The sequence below is a fragment of the Carcharodon carcharias genome, chromosome 10, assembly GCF_017639515.1.
Source record: "Carcharodon carcharias isolate sCarCar2 chromosome 10, sCarCar2.pri, whole genome shotgun sequence".
Lineage (NCBI taxonomy): Eukaryota > Metazoa > Chordata > Chondrichthyes > Lamniformes > Lamnidae > Carcharodon > Carcharodon carcharias.
Window position 1 is genome coordinate 140,636,531 of NC_054476.1, and position 15,863 is coordinate 140,652,393.

At 58.4% G+C, this 15,863-nt stretch overlaps 1 protein-coding gene across 3 annotated transcripts in view; it reads left to right on the top strand.

Annotated features, from left to right (window-relative positions):
- The window catches only part of abr (ABR activator of RhoGEF and GTPase), a 215,987-nt gene that overhangs the window by 179,544 nt on the left and 20,580 nt on the right, over positions 1–15,863 (top strand). For all 3 annotated transcript variants that reach the window (XM_041197333.1, XM_041197334.1, XM_041197335.1), the window contains 7 exons: positions 1,543–1,711; positions 2,205–2,327; positions 4,908–4,983; positions 5,860–5,964; positions 6,938–7,012; positions 7,577–7,674; positions 9,697–9,828. In XM_041197333.1, coding sequence (XP_041053267.1) covers positions 1,543–1,711; positions 2,205–2,327; positions 4,908–4,983; positions 5,860–5,964; positions 6,938–7,012; positions 7,577–7,674; positions 9,697–9,828 — 778 coding nt within the window. The remainder of the gene's footprint in view (positions 1–1,542; positions 1,712–2,204; positions 2,328–4,907; positions 4,984–5,859; positions 5,965–6,937; positions 7,013–7,576; positions 7,675–9,696; positions 9,829–15,863) is intronic.

Consider the following 15,863-nt stretch of genomic DNA (forward strand, 5'->3'; position numbering starts at 1 on the left):
ATAGGAGCAGGAGTAGGCCATTCAGCACCTCAAGCCTGCGCGCCTTTCAATAAGATCATGGCTGATCTGCCCCAGGCCTCAACTCCTATTTCGAGCCAGCTCCTCATAGCTCTCAACTCCCCGATATTTCAAAAATCTATCTACCTCCTCTTTAAATACTTTCAATGATCTAGCCTCCACAACTCTCTGGGGTAGAGAATTCCAGACATTCACTACCCTCTGAGAGAAGAAATTCCTTCACATCTCAGTTTTAAATGAGTGTCCCCTTATTCTGTAATTGTGTTCCCTAGTTCCAGATTCCCCCACTAGTGGAAACAACTTCTCAACATCTACCCTGTCAAGCCCCTCAGAACCTTGTACATTTCAATAAGATCACCCCTCATTCTTCTAAACTCTAATGAATAAAGGCCTAACCTGTTTACCCCTTCATCCCATGAATCAGCCTAGTGAATCTCTCACGCTCGGTCTCGCATTCTCTGTCTCTTGCTCGCCCTATGCCTCTCATGCTCTCTGTCTCTCTCTCGCGTTCTGTCTCCCTCCCGAGCTCTGTCTTCCTCCCTGTCTCTCTCTCTCTCTCTCTCTCTGCATATCTCTCTGGCTCCCTCTGCTCTGTCTCTCTCTCTCTCTTTGTCTCTCTCCCTTTCTTTTGTCTCTCTCCCTCTCTGTCTCTCTCCCTCTCTCACTCACTCTGTCTCTCTCGCACTCTCCCTCTGTCTGCCTGTCTCTCTCTCTCCCCCTCTCTCTCCCCCTCACTCTCTCTTCTCTCTCTCTCTCCCCTCTCTCTCCCCCTCACTCTCTCTTCCCTCTCTCTCTCTCCCCTCTCTCTCCCCCTCACTCTTTCTTCCCTCTCTCTCTCTCCCCTCTCTCTCCCCCTCACTCTCTCTCCCCTCTCCATCTCTTTCTCTTCCCCCGTCTCTCTCTCCCCCCTCTCTCTCCCCCCCTCTCTCTCCCTCTCTCTCTCTTCCCTCTCTCTCCCCTCTCTCTCCCCCCTCTCTCTCCCCCTCTCTCTCCCCCTCTCTCTCCCCCTCTCTCTCCCCCTCTCTCTCCCCCTCTCTCCCCCTCTCTCTCCCCCTCACTCTCTCTTCCCTCTCTCTCTCTCCCCTCTCTCTCCCCCTCACTCTCTCTTCCCTCTCTCTCTCTCCCCTCTCTCTCCCCCTCACTCTCTCTCCCCTCTCCATCTCTTTCTCTTCCCCCGTCTCTCTCTCCCCCCTCTCTCTCCCCCCTCTCTCTCCCTCTCTCTCTCTTCCCTCTCTCTCCCCTCTCTCTCCCCCTCTCTCTCCCCATCTCTCTCCCCCTCTCTCTCCCCCTCTCTCCCCCTCTCTCTCTCCCACTCTCTCTCTCCCCCTCTCTCTCTCTCCCCCTCTCTCTCTCTCCCCCTCTCTCTCTCTCCCTCTCTCTCTCTCTCCCCCTCTCTCTCCCCACCTCTCTTTCTCCCCTCTCTCTCTCTCTCCCCTCTCTCTCTCTTTCCCTCTCTCTCTCCTTTTCTCTTTCTCTGTGGCTTTGTATCTCTCTCTCTCTCTGACCTCATAAACTCTTTTCCAGGAAACAGCTGCAGTATGACTGTAAGTGGTATATTCCGCTGGCTGACCTCACTTTCCTGTCTGTGGAGGATTTGGAACCGAGCCCACAGATTCACACGGTACCTGAGCACGACCTGGAGGAAATTAAGATGAAGATTTCTCACATCAAGAACGAAATTCAGAGAGAAAAGGTAAAGAGCAGAGCAGGAACCTGTCAAACCCCCTCACAACTGGGGAACCTCTTCCTCTGACAGCGGCCGGGAGATGCAGTCCTGTTCCTGAGGTGGGTGGGGTGATGTCAGTCTCACATCGGGAGGGTGAGGGGTTGTCGGTGGGGGCAAAGATTCTGCTTGGGATGCAGATGCAACACCTGTGGAACGTGGCGGGGGGTGGGGGGGGTGGCAGTGGGGGGGGAGGGGGTGGCGGGGGGGGCACGGAGACGTTGGGGTGCAGAGACAAGGCGATGGCAATAGAATTCGTGTTTGGCAATTCTTCTTTTCAGACACTGTGGTGCTGATGCTCTCTCTCCCTGTCTCTCTCTCTCCCCCTGTCTCTCTCCCTCTCCATCTCTTTCCCTTCCCCCGTCTCTCTCTGTCTCCCCCTCTGTCTCTTTCTCTCTCTCCCCCGCCCCTCTCCCCCCCTCTGTCTCTCTCTCTCTCTCTCTCTCTATCTTTCCGTTCCTAGAAATCTCCCAAAGGACAGAGTCGAGCTGTGGAACGATTAAAGAAGAAGTTGTGTGAACAGGAATCCTGGCTTCTCCTGCACTCGCCCACCATTCCCTTCAGGATACATAACAAGAACGGAAAGGTGAGAGCTCAGCAAGTGTCCAGGCTCAGTTAGTGTCCAGCTCAGCAAGTGTCCAGACTCGGTCAGTGTCCGGCTCAGCAAGTGTCCAGGCTCAGTTAGTGTCCAGCTCAGCAAGTGTCCAGACTCAGTTAGTGTCCAGCTCAGCAAGTGTCCAGACTCGGTCAGTGTCCGGCTCAGCAAGTGTCCAGGCTCAGTTAGTGTCCAGCTCAGCAAGTGTCCAGACTCGGTCAGTGTCCGGCTCGGCGAGTGTCCAGGCACGATCAGTGTCCGGCTTGGTGAGTGTCCAGGCACGATCAGTGTCCGGCTTGGTGAGTGTCCAGACTCGGTCAGTGTCCGGCTCGGCGAGTGTCCAGGCACGATCAGTGTCCGGCTTGGTGAGTGTCCAGGCTCGGTCAGTGTCCGACTCAGCGAGTAACCAGCTCAGCGAGTATCTGGTGTTGGCGAGTGTCCGGCTCAGTCAGTGTCCGGCTTGGCGAGTGTCCAGGCTCGGTCAGTGTCCGGCTCGGCAAGTGTCCAGCTCGGTGAGTGTCCAGCTCAGCGAGTCTCCAGGCTCGGTCAGTGTCTGGCTCGGCGAGTGTCCAGGCTCGGTCAGTGTCTGGCTCGGCGAGTGTCCAGGCTCGGTCAGTGTCTGGCTCGGCGAGTGTCCAGGCTCGGTCAGTGTCTGGCTCGGCGAGTGTCCAGGCTCGGTCAGTGTCCAGCTCAGCGAGTGTCCAAGCTCGGTCAGTGTCTGGATCAGCGAGTGTCTGGGCTCGGTCAGTGTCCGACTCGGCGAGTAACCAGCTCAGCGAGTGTCCGAGCTCGGTCAGTGTCCAGGTTCGGTCAGTGTCCGGCTCAGCGAGTGTCCAACTCAGTGAGTAACCAGCTCAGCGAGTGTCCAAGCTCGGTCAGTGTCCGGATCAGCGAGTGTCCGGGCTTGGTCAGTGTCCGATTCGGCGAGTAACCAGCTCAGCGAGTGTCCAGGCTCAGTCAGTGTCCGGCTCGGCAAGTGTCTGGCTTGGTCAGTGTCCAGGCTCGGTCAGTGTCCGGATCAGTGAGTGTCCAGGCTCGGTCAGTGTTCAGCTCGGCGAGTGTCCGGGCTCGGTCAGTGTCCGATTCGGCGAGTAACCAGCTCAGCGAGTGTCCAGGCTCAGTCAGTGTCCGGCTCGGCGAGTGTCCGGGCTCGGTCAGTGTCCGATTCGGCGAGTAACCAGCTCAGCGAGTGTCCAGGCTCAGTCAGTGTCCGGCTCGGCAAGTGTCCGGCTCGGCAAGTGTCTGGCTTGGTCAGTGTCCAGGCTCGATCAGTGTCCAGGCTCGATCAGTGTCCGGGCTCGATCAGTGTCCGGGCTCGGTCAGTGTCCGATTCAGCGAGTAACCAGCTCAGCAAGTGTCCGGCTCGGCGAGTGTCCGGCTCGGCGAGTGTCCGGCTCGGCGAGTGTCCGGGCTCGGCGAGTGACCGGCTCGGTCAGTGTCCGGATCAGTGAGTGACCGGCTCGGTCAGTGTCCGGGCTCGGCGAGTGACCGGCTCGGTCAGTGTCCGGATCAGTGAGATTCCGGCTCGGTCAGTGTCCGGATCAGCGAGTGACCGGCTCGATCAGTGTCCAGATCAGCGAGTGTCCAGGTTCGGTCAGTGTCCAGATCAGCGAGTGTCGGCTCGGTCAATGTCCAGGCTCAGCGAGTGACCGGCTTGGTCAGTGTCCGGATCAGCGAGTGACAGGCTAGATCAGTGTCCGGATCAGCGAGTGTCCAGGTTCGGTCAGTGTCCGGATCAGCGAGTGTCCGGCTCGGTCAGTGTCCGGATCAGCGAGTGTCCGGCTCGGTCAGTGTCCGGATCAGCGAGTGTCCGGCTCGGTCAATGTCCAGGCTCAGCGAGTGACCGGCTCGGTCAGTGTCCGGATCAGCGAGTGTCCGGCTCGGTCAGTGTCCAGATCAGCGAGTGTCCGGCTTGGTCAGTGTCCGGATCAGCGAGTGTCCGGCTCGGTCAGTGTCCAGATCAGCGAGTGTCCGGCTCGGTCAATGTCCAGGCTCAGCGAGTGACCGGCTCGGTCAGTGTCCGGATCAGCGAGTGTCCGGCTCGGTCAGTGTCCGGATCAGCGAGTGTCCGGCTCGGTCAGTGTCCGGATCAGCGAGTGTCCGGCTCGGTCAGTGTCCGGATCAGCGAGTGTCCGGCTCGGTCAGTGTCCGGATCAGCGAGTGTCCGGCTCGGTCAGTGACTGGGCTCGGCAAATGTCTGGGGCTCAGCAAGTGACCAGGTTAGTGATGGGTTAATTTGTGATCAGGTCACTGAGGGGTCAGTGAGTGACCAGGTCACTGAGGGGTCAGTGAGTGACCAGGTCACTGAGGGGTCAGAGAGTGACCAGGTCACTGAGGGGTCAGAGAGTGACCAGGTCACTGAGGGGTCAGTGAGTGACCAGGTCACTGAGGGGTCAGTGAGTGACCAAGCCAGCAAGGGCACAGTGTGGTGAGTGGGTTTTGGACTGAGAGTTGGTGAGGCTGAGGGGTTGAGTGTGAGGGTGGGAGTGTGGACAGTGATGGTCGGTGATGCTGTTGGGGTCAAGGACCGGCTGCTTACGTGGAGCTGATAGTTTCATTCTTCCATCGCAGAGTTTCTTCTTCCTGCTTTCCTCAGATTATGAGCGAAGTGAGTGGAGAGAGGCGATCGAGAAACTCCAGAAAAAAGGTAGGTTGAGATTGAGGGGTCAGCATGTCTGAACGACCCAAAAGGAGTGACACCTGACCCCAAAACCCACCCCCGACCCCAAACCTGACCCCCAGCCCCAAAGCCCGACCCCAACCCCAAAACTGACCCCAAAACCCACCTCTGACCCCAAACCTGACCTCTGACCCAAAAGCCCGACCTCAACCCCAAACCTGACCCCCAACCCCAAACCCCGCCTGCGACCCAAACCTGATCCCCGACCCCAAAAGCTACCCCCGACCCCAAACCTGACCCCCAGCCCCAAAGCCCGACCCCAACCCCAAAACTGACCCCAAAACCCACCTCCAACCCCAAACCTGACCCCAGCCCCAAAGCCCGACCCCCATCCCAAAACTGACCCCAGAACCCACCTCTGACCCCAAACCTGACCTCTGACCCAAAAGCCCGACCTCAACCCCAAACCTGACCCCCAACCCCAAACCCCGCCTGCGACCCAAACCTGATCCCCGACCCCAAAACCCACCTCTGACCCCAAACCTGACCTCCAATCCCAAACCTGACTCCAACCCCAAAACCCGCCTCCGATCCCAAACCTGATCCCGACCCAAAATCTGACCCGACGCCAAATCCCAGCCCCAATCTCCTCAAGCAGACAATTTGTGGGTGCGCAGTTTGAATTCTGGGACTCTCATCCCATCCCCCACCCAAAGTGGGTCACCCGCTGACGGTGAAAGTATAACTCCTGTCTTATGTTGACAAGGGGCTGGATCAGCTCTGACTCTGCATTGACATGAGGCCATGAATGAATCCCGTGTTAAAGTGTTTCTCTCCCCACTCCCCTCTCTCTCCCCTGCTCCTCCCTTTCTCTCCCCCGACCCCCAACTCTACCCCTCCCAGATCTGCAGGGTTTTGTGTTGAGTTCTCTCGAGTTACAGATGTTGACCGGTGCGTGTGTGAAGCTGAGAACCATCCACAATATTCCCGTCACCAGCAATAAAGAGGGTAAGTGTCCAGCACCCTGAGGCTGGCTCATGGTGGAGACCTCTCATTGTGGGGGGTGAGGGGTCACTGGGGAGGTGAGGGGTCAGTGTGAGGGGATGAGGAGTCACTGGGTGGTCAGGGCTCAGTGCCAGGGATGAAAAGTCGTTGTGGGGGTGAGGGGTCAGTGTTGGGGGTGAAAAGTCAGTGTGTGGGTTGAGGGGTCAGTGTCAGGGGTGAGGAGTCGGTGTCGGGGGTGAGGAATCACTGAGCGGTGAGGGGTCAGTGTCGGGGGTGAAAAATCGGTGTGAGGGGTCAGCATTGGGTGTGAGGAATCACTGAAGGGTGAGGGGTCAGTATCAAGGGCGAGGAGTCACTGAGGAGTGAGGGGTCAGTGTCGGGGGTGAGAAGTCGATGTAAGGGGTCAGTTGGTCGGGGGTGAAAAGTCATTGTGGGGGTTGAGTGGTCAGTGTCAGGGGTGAGGAATCGCTGAGGGGTGAGGGGTCAGTGTCGAGGATGAGGAGTCACTGAGGAGTGAGCGGTCAGTGTCAAGGGTGAAAAGTTGGTGTGAGAGGTCAGTGTTGGTGGTGAGGAATCACTGAGGGGTCAGTGTCGGGGGTGAAAAGTCGGTATGGGGGGATGAGGGATCAGTGTCGGGAGTGAAAAGTCAGTGTGGGGGTGAGGGGTCAGTGTCGGGGTGAAAAGTTGGTGTGGGGGGTGAGGGGTCAGTGTCGGGGGTGAAAAGTCAGTGTGGGGGGTGAGGGGTCAGTGTCGGGGTGAAAAGTCGGTGTGGGGGTGAGGGGTCAGTGTGGGGGGTGAGGGGTCAGTGTCATGAAGGAGGGCTCAGTTTATGTGTTGGGGGGTTTGCGAGGGTGTTCGCCGGGTTTTGGGAGGTGGGGAGGAGAGTGGATGATCTCTGTCTCAGTGTTTAGATGGTTTATTCCATCAGAACCAAACCCCAGGCATTGACTGACCCCTGATTGACCTCTCTCTCTAGATGATGAACCAACCGGATTGAACGGTTTTCTCCACGTCATCGTCCGATCTGCGAAGGGATTCGAAAACTCGGCCAGTGAGTCACAGCCTTTCCTCAAACTCAACCATTCCACCAACCCTGGCAACAGGCGACCTTGACGACAGTGAATCCATTGGTCACTTGTCCTCACTGTGTCCAGCCTCCATGTCTGATTGGATAAGTAGTGTCTGCTCATTATTCAATCAGGTGGACGGTTGTGTTTTTCCAGGAAATTCCCGTTAGCCTGGGTTTTGACCACCTCCATTATCGCCGTTCATACTTTTCAACTTTCTCTTTATTTTCCTTTTCTCTCTCTCCCTCTCCCCTTCGGCCCATCTCCTCCCCCCCCGCCCCCATCTCCCCCCCCCCCCCCCCCCGCCTTCTCAGATCTCTCCCAGCATCCCTCCACCCTGTCACCCCCTCTCTCTCTCTCCCCTCCCCTCTTTGGCCTCTCTCTCACCCAATCTTCCAATGATGAATCAGTAGAAAATAAACAGAGATTAATAAAAGGTGTGGGGTGGACATCAGCCTTTGTGAATCTCTTTCTTTGAAATTGGCCCTAGCCTGGTTCTGTTTGAGTGAAGACATTCTCTATAATTTATTAATCTACTCTCTCTCCAGGTTTATACTGCACTCTCGAAGTCGATTCCTTTGGTTATTTTGTCAGTAAAGCGAAGACCAGAGTGTTCAGGGATACGACGGAACCACACTGGAACGAGGTATGTGAGGGGGGTCATCAGGATCAGGCTGGAACGAGGTGTGTGAGGGAGGTCAACAGGATCAGGTTGGTTGGTTCATTGGAACTTCCTCTGGGCTTGAAAGGTTCAATCAGATTCGCACGTTACAGTCAGTAAATTCAGCAGCACCACAGCCCCACCCCCTCCCCTGAAGGTGCTGACTCTTCTCTCTCTCCCCCTCCCCTGAAGGTGCTGACTCTCTCTCCCCCTCCCCTGAAGGTGCTGACTCTCTCTCCCCCTCCCCTGAAGGTGCTGACTCTTCTCTCTCTCCCCCTCCCCTGAAGGTGCTGACTCTCTCTCCCCCTCCCCTGAAGGTGCTGACTCTCTTTCCCCCTCCCCTGAAGGTGCTGACTCTCTCTCCCCCTCCCCTGAAGGTGCTGACTCTTCTCTCTCTCCCCCTCCCCTGAAGGTGCTGACTCTCTCTCCCCCTCCCCTGAAGGTGCTGACTCTCTCTCCCCCTCCCCTGAAGGTGCTGACTCTCTCTCCCCCTCCCCTGAAGGTGCTGACTCTCTCTCCCCCTCCCCTGAAGGTGCTGACTCTCTCTCCCCCTCCCCTGAAGGTGCTGACTCTCTCTCCCCCTCCCCTGAAGGTGCTGACTCTCTCTCCCCCTCCCCTGAAGGTGCTGACTCTCTCTCCCCCTCCCCTGAAGGTGCTGACTCTCTCTCCCCCTCCCCTGAAGGTGCTGACTCTCTGGCTGATTAGTTGAGGGAAATAAATGATTCAATGGAGCATGGGATCATACAGTACAGAAGGAGGCCATACTGGCCATCAAGCCCATATGAGCTCTTTGAAAGAGGAATCCAATTAGTTCCATGCATCCACTCTTTCTCCACACTCCTGTAATTCTTTTCCTCTTCAACCATTTGAAAGTTCCTAATGAATCTGCTTCCACCGCCCTTTCAGGCAGCACCTTCCAGATCACAACAACTCGCTGTGTAAAAAACAAACATTCTCCTCCCAGCTCTGGTTTTTTACCAGTCACATTAAGTCTGACTCTCTGGCTACTAATCAGCCTGCCACTGGAAACAGTTTCTCCTTATTTACTCGATTAAAATCCCTTCCTGATTTTGAACGCCTTGACTAAATCTCCCTTTAAGCTTCCCTGCTGCAAGGAGAACAGTGCCAGCTTCTTCACTCTCTCCACATGAACGGAAGTCCCTCATCCCTGGGACCAATCTGGTAAATCTCCCTGTTTTCCTTGGGGTGGAGGGTGGCTCCAGAACAATTGGATTAGAACCTTAAAAATTGGAGCCAGGCCGTTCAGTGGGATGTCAGGAAGCATTTCTTCACACAGAGGGGAGCAGAAATCTGGCATTGTCACTGCTGGGGGTTGATTGGAGCTTTCCAGACTGAGATGGATGATTTTTATTGGGTAAGGATACAGAGGGAGATGGAAGATGGGTAAATGGAGTTCAGATGCAGCTACGCCCTGATCTAATCAAATGGCCGATCAGACAGGAAGGAGCGGACTGGCCTCCTCCTGTTCCACTGTAACAGGCCCAAAGGGCTGAATGGCCTCCTCTTGTTGCTGTGTAATAGGCCAGAGGGACTGAATGGCCTCCTCCTAGCCCTATGTAACAGGCCCAAGGGGCTGAATGGATCTCCCCTTCCTGTGTAACAGGCCTGAGGGGCTGAATGGCCTCTTCTTGTTGCTGTGTAACAGAGCTGAGGGGCTGAATGGCCTCTTCTTGTTGCTGTGTAACAGAGCTGAGGGGCTGAATGGCCTCTTCTTGTTGCTGTGTAACAGAGCTGAGGGGCTGAATGGCCTCTTCTTGTTGCTGTGTAACAGAGCTGAGGGGCTGAATGGCCTCCTCCTGCCCCTCTGTAACAGAGCTGAGGGGCTGAATGGCCTCCTCCTGCCCCTCTGTAACAGAGCTGAGGGGCTGAATGGCCTCCTCCTGCCCCTCTGTAACAGAGCTGAGGGGCTGAAGTTCCTGGGATGGGGTGTGTTTAGAGATTTATTTACCTTATGCAATGAATTTTTGTTGGATTTGTTGTTGACAGGAGTTTGAGATTGAGTTGGAAGGTTCACAGTCATTGCGGATCCTTTGTTATGAGAAGCTGTACGACAAGATCAAACTCAACAAAGACAACAATGAAATTGTGGATAAAATTATGGGCAAGGGGCAGCTGCAGGTGAGTGTCACACTGAACACTGACAACAGGCTCCAGGAGCTCAATGGCCTCCTCCTGTTCCTCTGAATGAAATTTTAAGATGATTTTACCATAGGAACTGCATCTCAGAGAATCACTCACTAAAATAATTGTTGTTCCGGGAGTGGGTGTGGATCATTCCCCGGGGGGATTGTTCCAGATGGCGGGGTGGGTGCGGGTCGATCCAGACGGCGGGATGGGTGCAGGTCGTTCCAGACGGCGGGGCGGGTGTGGACTGTTCCAGACGGCGGGGTGGGTGCAGGTCGTTCCAGACGGCGGGGTGGGTGCAGGTCGTTCCAGACGGCGGGGCTGGGTGCAGGTGGTTCCAGACGGCGGGGCTGGGTGCTGGTCGGTCCAGACGGCGGGTGTGGGTGTGGGTTGTTCCAGACGGCGGGGCAGGTGTGAACTGTTCCAGACGGCGGGGTGGGTGCAGGTTGTTCCAGACGGTGGGGCAGGTGTGAACTGTTCCAGACGGCGGGGTGGGTGCAGGTTGTTCCAGACGGTGGGGCAGGTGTGGACTGTTCCAGACGGCGGTGTGGGTGCAGGTCATTCCAGACAGTGGGGCTGGGTGCTGGTCGGTCCAGACGGCGGGGTGGGTGCAGGTTGTTCCAGACGGTGGGGCAGGTGTGGACTGTTCCAGACAGCGGGCTGGGTGCTGGTCGTTCCAGACAGTGGGGCTGGGTGCTGGTCGGTCCAGACGGCGGGGTGGGTGCAGGTTGTTCCAGACGGTGGGGCAGGTGTGAACTGTTCCAGACGGAGGGGTGGGTGCAGGTTGTTCCAGACGGTGGGGCAGGTGTGGACTGTTCCAGACGGCGGTGTGGGTGCAGGTCGTTCCAGACAGTGGGGCTGGGTGCTGGTCGGTCCAGACGGCGGGGTGGGTGCAGGTTGTTCCAGACGGTGGGGCAGGTGTGGACTGTTCCAGACGGCGGGGTGGGTGCTGGTCGTTCCAGACAGTGGGGCTGGGTGCTGGTCGGTCCAGACGGCGGGGTGGGTGCAGGTTGTTCCAGACGGTGGGGCAGGTGTGGACTGTTCCAGACAGTGGGGCTGGGTGCTGGTCGGTCCAGACGGTGGGCGGGTGCCAGTCGTTCCAGACGGCTGGCTGGCAAGTTGCTGTCAGGTATAATTGTTTTTATAAATTGTTTCCTTCCCATTGGCACAAATCCAAGGAAATACTTTTCCTCGACATCGGAAATGTCACATGGGATGTGAGCCGGAACTGAGAAGAGCTGCCTGCTTATCCGACCGGGAAACTCACTGGCTCCTCTTTACTCGCCCACATCCCCATGTCAGACCTGGCACTGCCCCGGGATGTGGATTGTTTTTATCTCCTGGGAATTGAAAGGAATGGACGTCTGTAACACACACAACCATACATGGTAACAGATAGACAGAGCAGGGAAGGAGAGACCTCTCTATTCCGAGACACTGCGGGAGACTCACTGCAGCTTAATACTGGATTCCACAGCAAAGTGTAATCGCAGGCTCTCCAGCAAGGCTCAAGACAGAAAGAACCTGCATTTATATAGCACCTTTCAGGTCCTCAATAACTTTTGAAGTGGCATCACTGTAGCAATACAGGAAATGCAGCAGCCAGTTTGCACACCGCTACCTGATTATGACCAGATAACCTGTTTTTGTGATGTTGATTCAGGGATAAATATTGGTCCCAGGACACGGGGGAAAACAGTGGCAATGGGATATTTTACAGTCACCTGACAGGACAGATGGGACCTTGGCTCATCTAATAGGCGTGGCTGCTAACAATGCGATGCTTCCTCAGTACTGACCCTCCGACAGTGTGGGGGAGTGTGGGGGCTGTGGGGGAGTGTGGGGGCTGTGGGGGAGTGTGGGGGCTGTGGGGGCTGCGGGGGAGTGCGGGGGCTGCGGGGGAGTGCGGGGGCTGCGGGGGAGTGCGGGGGCTGCGGGGGAGTGCGGGGGCTGCGGGGGAGTGCGGGGGCTGCGGGGGAGTGCGGGGGCTGCGGGGGAGTGCGGGGGCTGCGGGGGAGTGCGGGGGCTGCGGGGGAGTGCGGGGGCTGCGGGGGAGTGCGGGGGCTGGGGGCTGCGGGGGAGTGCGGGGGCTGCGGGGGCTGCGGGGGAGTGCGGGGGCTGCGGGGGAGTGCGGGGGCTGCGGGGGAGTGCGGGGGCTGCGGGGGAGTGCGGGGAGTGCGGGGGAGTGATGGGAGTGCGGGGGAGTGATGGGAGTGCGGGGGAGTGATGGGAGTGCGGGGGAGTGATGGGAGTGCGGGGGCTGCGGGGGAGTGCGGGGGCTGCGGGGGAGTGCGGGGGCTGCGGGGGAGTGCGGGGGCTGCGGGGGAGTGCGGGGGCTGCGGGGGAGTGCGGGGGCTGCGGGGGAGTGCGGGGGCTGCGGGGGAGTGCGGGGGCTGCGGGGGAGTGCGGGGGCTGCGGGGGAGTGCGGGGGCTGCGGGGGAGTGCGGGGAGTGCGGGGGAGTGATGGGAGTGCGGGGGAGTGATGGGAGTGCGGGGGAGTGATGGGAGTGCGGGGGAGTGATGGGAGTGCGGGGGAGTGATGGGAGTGCGGGGGAGTGATGGGAGTGCGGGGGAGTGATGGGAGTGCGGGGGAGTGATGGGAGTGCGGGGGAGTGATGGGAGTGCGGGGGAGTGATGGGAGTGCGGGGGAGTGATGGGAGTGCGGGGGCTGCGGGGGAGTGCGGGGGCTGCGGGGGAGTGCGGGGGCTGCGGGGGAGTGCGGGGGCTGCGGGGGCTGCGGGGGAGTGCGGGGGCTGCGGGGGAGTGCGGGGGCTGCGGGGGAGTGCGGGGGCTGCGGGGGAGTGCGGGGGCTGCGGGGGAGTGCGGGGGAGTGCGGGGGCTGCGGGGGAGTGCGGGGGCTGCGGGGGAGTGCGGGGGCTGCGGGGGAGCGCGGGGTCTGCGGGGTAGTGATGGGAGTGAGGGGGCAGCGGGGGAGTGCGGGGGCTGTGGGGGAGTGCGGGGTCTGCTGGGGAGTGATGGGAGTGCGGGGTCTGTGGGGGAGTGCGGGGTCTGTGGGGGAGTGCGGGGTCTGTGGGGGAGTGCGGGGTCTGTGGGGGAGTGCAGGGTCTGTGGGGGAGTGCGGGGTCTGTGGGGGAGTGCGGGGGAGTGCGGGGAGTGATGGGAGTGCGGGGGAGTGAGGGGGTGGGAGGCATAGGGCGGTGTGGGGTATCGAGGGGGGTGTGGGGTACCGAGGGGTGGGGTGGGGGTTACTGAGGGGGTGTGAGGCACAGGGGTGTGTGAGACACAGGGGAATGTGAGACACAGGGGTGTGTGAGGCACAGGGGTGTGTGAGACACAGGGGAATGTGAGACACAGGGGAATGTGAGACACAGGGGAATGTGAGACACAGGGGAATGTGAGACACAGGGGTGTGTGAGACACAGGGGAATGTGAGACACAGGGGAGTGTGAGGCACAGGGGTGTGTGAGGCACAGGGGTGTGTGAGGCACAGGGGTGTGTGAGGCACAGGGGTGTGTGAGGCACAGGGGGGTGTGAGGCACAGGGGTGTGTGAGGCACAGGGGGGTGTGAGGCACAGGGGTGTGTGAGGCACAGGGGGGTGTGAGACACAGGGGAGTGTGAGGCACAGGGGAGTGTGAGGCACAGGGGAGTGTGGGGCACCGAGGGGGTGTGGGGCACCGAGGGGGTGTGGGGCACAGGGGGGTGTGGGGCACAGGGGGGTGTGGGGCACAGGGGGGTGTGGGGCACCGAGGGGGTGTGAGACACAGGGGAGTGTGAGGCACAGGGGGGTGTGAGGCACAGGGGTGTGTGAGGCACCAAGGGGGGGTGTGGGGCACCGAGGGGGTGTGAGACACAGTGGGGTGTGAGACACAGGGGGGTGTGAGACACAGGGGGGTGTGAGGCACAGGGGAATGTGAGACACAGGGGGGTGTGAGACACAGGGGTGTATGGGGCACAGGGGAGTGTGAGGCACAGGGGAATGTGAGACACAGTGGGGTGTGAGACACAGGGGTGTATGGGGCACAGGGGGGTGTGAGACACGGGGGTGTGAGACACAGGGGGTGTGAGACACAGGGGTGTATGGAGCACAGGGGGGTGTGTGAGACACAGGGGGGTGTGTGAGACACAGGGGGGTGTGAGACACAGGGGGGTGTGAGACACAGGGGGGTGTGAGACACAGGGGGGTGTGAGACACAGGGGGGTGTGAGACACAGGGGGGTGTGAGACACGGGGGTGTATGTGGCACACAGGGGTGTATGTGGCACAGGGGGGTGTGAGGCACAGCGGGGTGTGGGGCACAGGGTGGTGTGAGACACAGGGGTGTATGGGGCACAGGGGTGTATGGGGCACAGTGGGGTGTGAGGCACAGGGGTGTATGGGGCACAGGGGGGGTGTGAGGCACAGGGGTGTGTGGGGCACAGGGTGGTGTGAGGCACAGGGGTGTGTGAGGCACAGGGGTGTATGGGGCACAGGGGTGTATGGGGCACAGGGGTGTATGGGGCACAGGGGTGTGTGAGGCACAGGGGTGTGTGAGGCACAGGGGTGTGTGGGGCACAGGGTGGTGTGAGGCACAGGGGTGTGTGAGGCACAGGGGTGTGTGGGGCACAGGGTAGTGTGAGGTACAGTGGGGTGTGGGGCACCGAGTGGGTGTGAGGTACAGTGGGGTGTGGGGCACCAAGGGGGTATGAGGTACAGTGGGGTGTGGGGCACAGGGGTGTGTGAGGCACAGGGGGGTGTGAGACACCGAGGTGGGTGTGGGGCATCGAGGTGGGTGTGGGGCATCGAGGTGGGTGTATATACAGGAGCTGCTCCATCAGTCACACAATCTTTTCCTTTGGGCTCACGACAATTTTCCAATTTTCACTCGATGGGACCTTGAGGCCGGGGAAATTCCGAACAATATTCCATGGGAGAGTTTCTCCTGCTTGTTCCTCTGATTCCCTGGTGAACAATCTGTGATGGAAAGAGGTTAGAGATCAGTGGCCTGGAGGTCACTTCACATACGAGAATAGATTGATGTGTAGTCTGTACCCTTCCCCCCGCCCTCAGCAACCGCACATTAATCGTTAACTCTTTAACCATCAGGCTCGCTGTAAAAGTACATTTGCAGACAAGGATGTGAATCAGCCTGAAAAAAAGACTTGTGATTAAATAGCACCTTTTGTGACTTGGGGACATCCCAAAGCGTTTTACGGCCTATGAAATATTTCTGCAGAGTAGTTACAGTTGTAATGTAGGAAATGCAGCACCAATTTCTGCACAGTAAGATCCCACAAACTGCAGTACACTAATAATCTGTTTATAATGATAATGGTTGAGGTGTAAATTTCGGTGAGGACATTGGTCAAACTCTCCATCATGAAGCAACAGTGCCGCAGGATCTTTTATGTGTACCTGAGAGGGCAGATATGGCCCCAGCTTAAACGTCCCACAGAAGGACTGCCCCCCCAACAGTGCAGCACTCCCTCTGTGTTGACCCTCCGACAGTGCAGCACTCTCTCAGTACTGACCCTCTGACAGTGCAGCACTCCCTCAGTACTGACCCTCTGACAGTGCAGCACTCCCTCAGTACTGACCTTCTGACAGTGCAGCACTCCCTCTGTGTTGACCCTCCGACAGTGCAGCACTCTCTCAGTACTGACCCTCTGACAGTGCAGCACTCCCTCAGTACTGACCCTCTGACAGTGCAGCACTCCCTCAGTACTGACCCTCTGACAGTGCAGCACTCCCTCAGTACTGACCCTCTGACAGTGTGTCGGTCCCTCAGTACTGACCCTCTGACAATGCAGCACTCCCTCAGTACTGACCCTCGGGTTCTTATGTTCTGCTTTTATCAACTATCTTGCTATGGGCCTCATTGACCAGGCCTGTATTCATTCTCATTGCCCTGAGAGGGGTGGTGCAGGATCTTCTCCTGGAGATTTTGAAACGACTGCGTGTGGCCATTTCAGAGGGTAGCTGAGAGTCAGCCACATTGTTGTGGGTCTGGATGGATTTTTATGAGAATTCTGTAGTTTCACAGTCACTTTTACTGAGACCAGATTTTAATATCTAACTTTTTTAAAGGGAA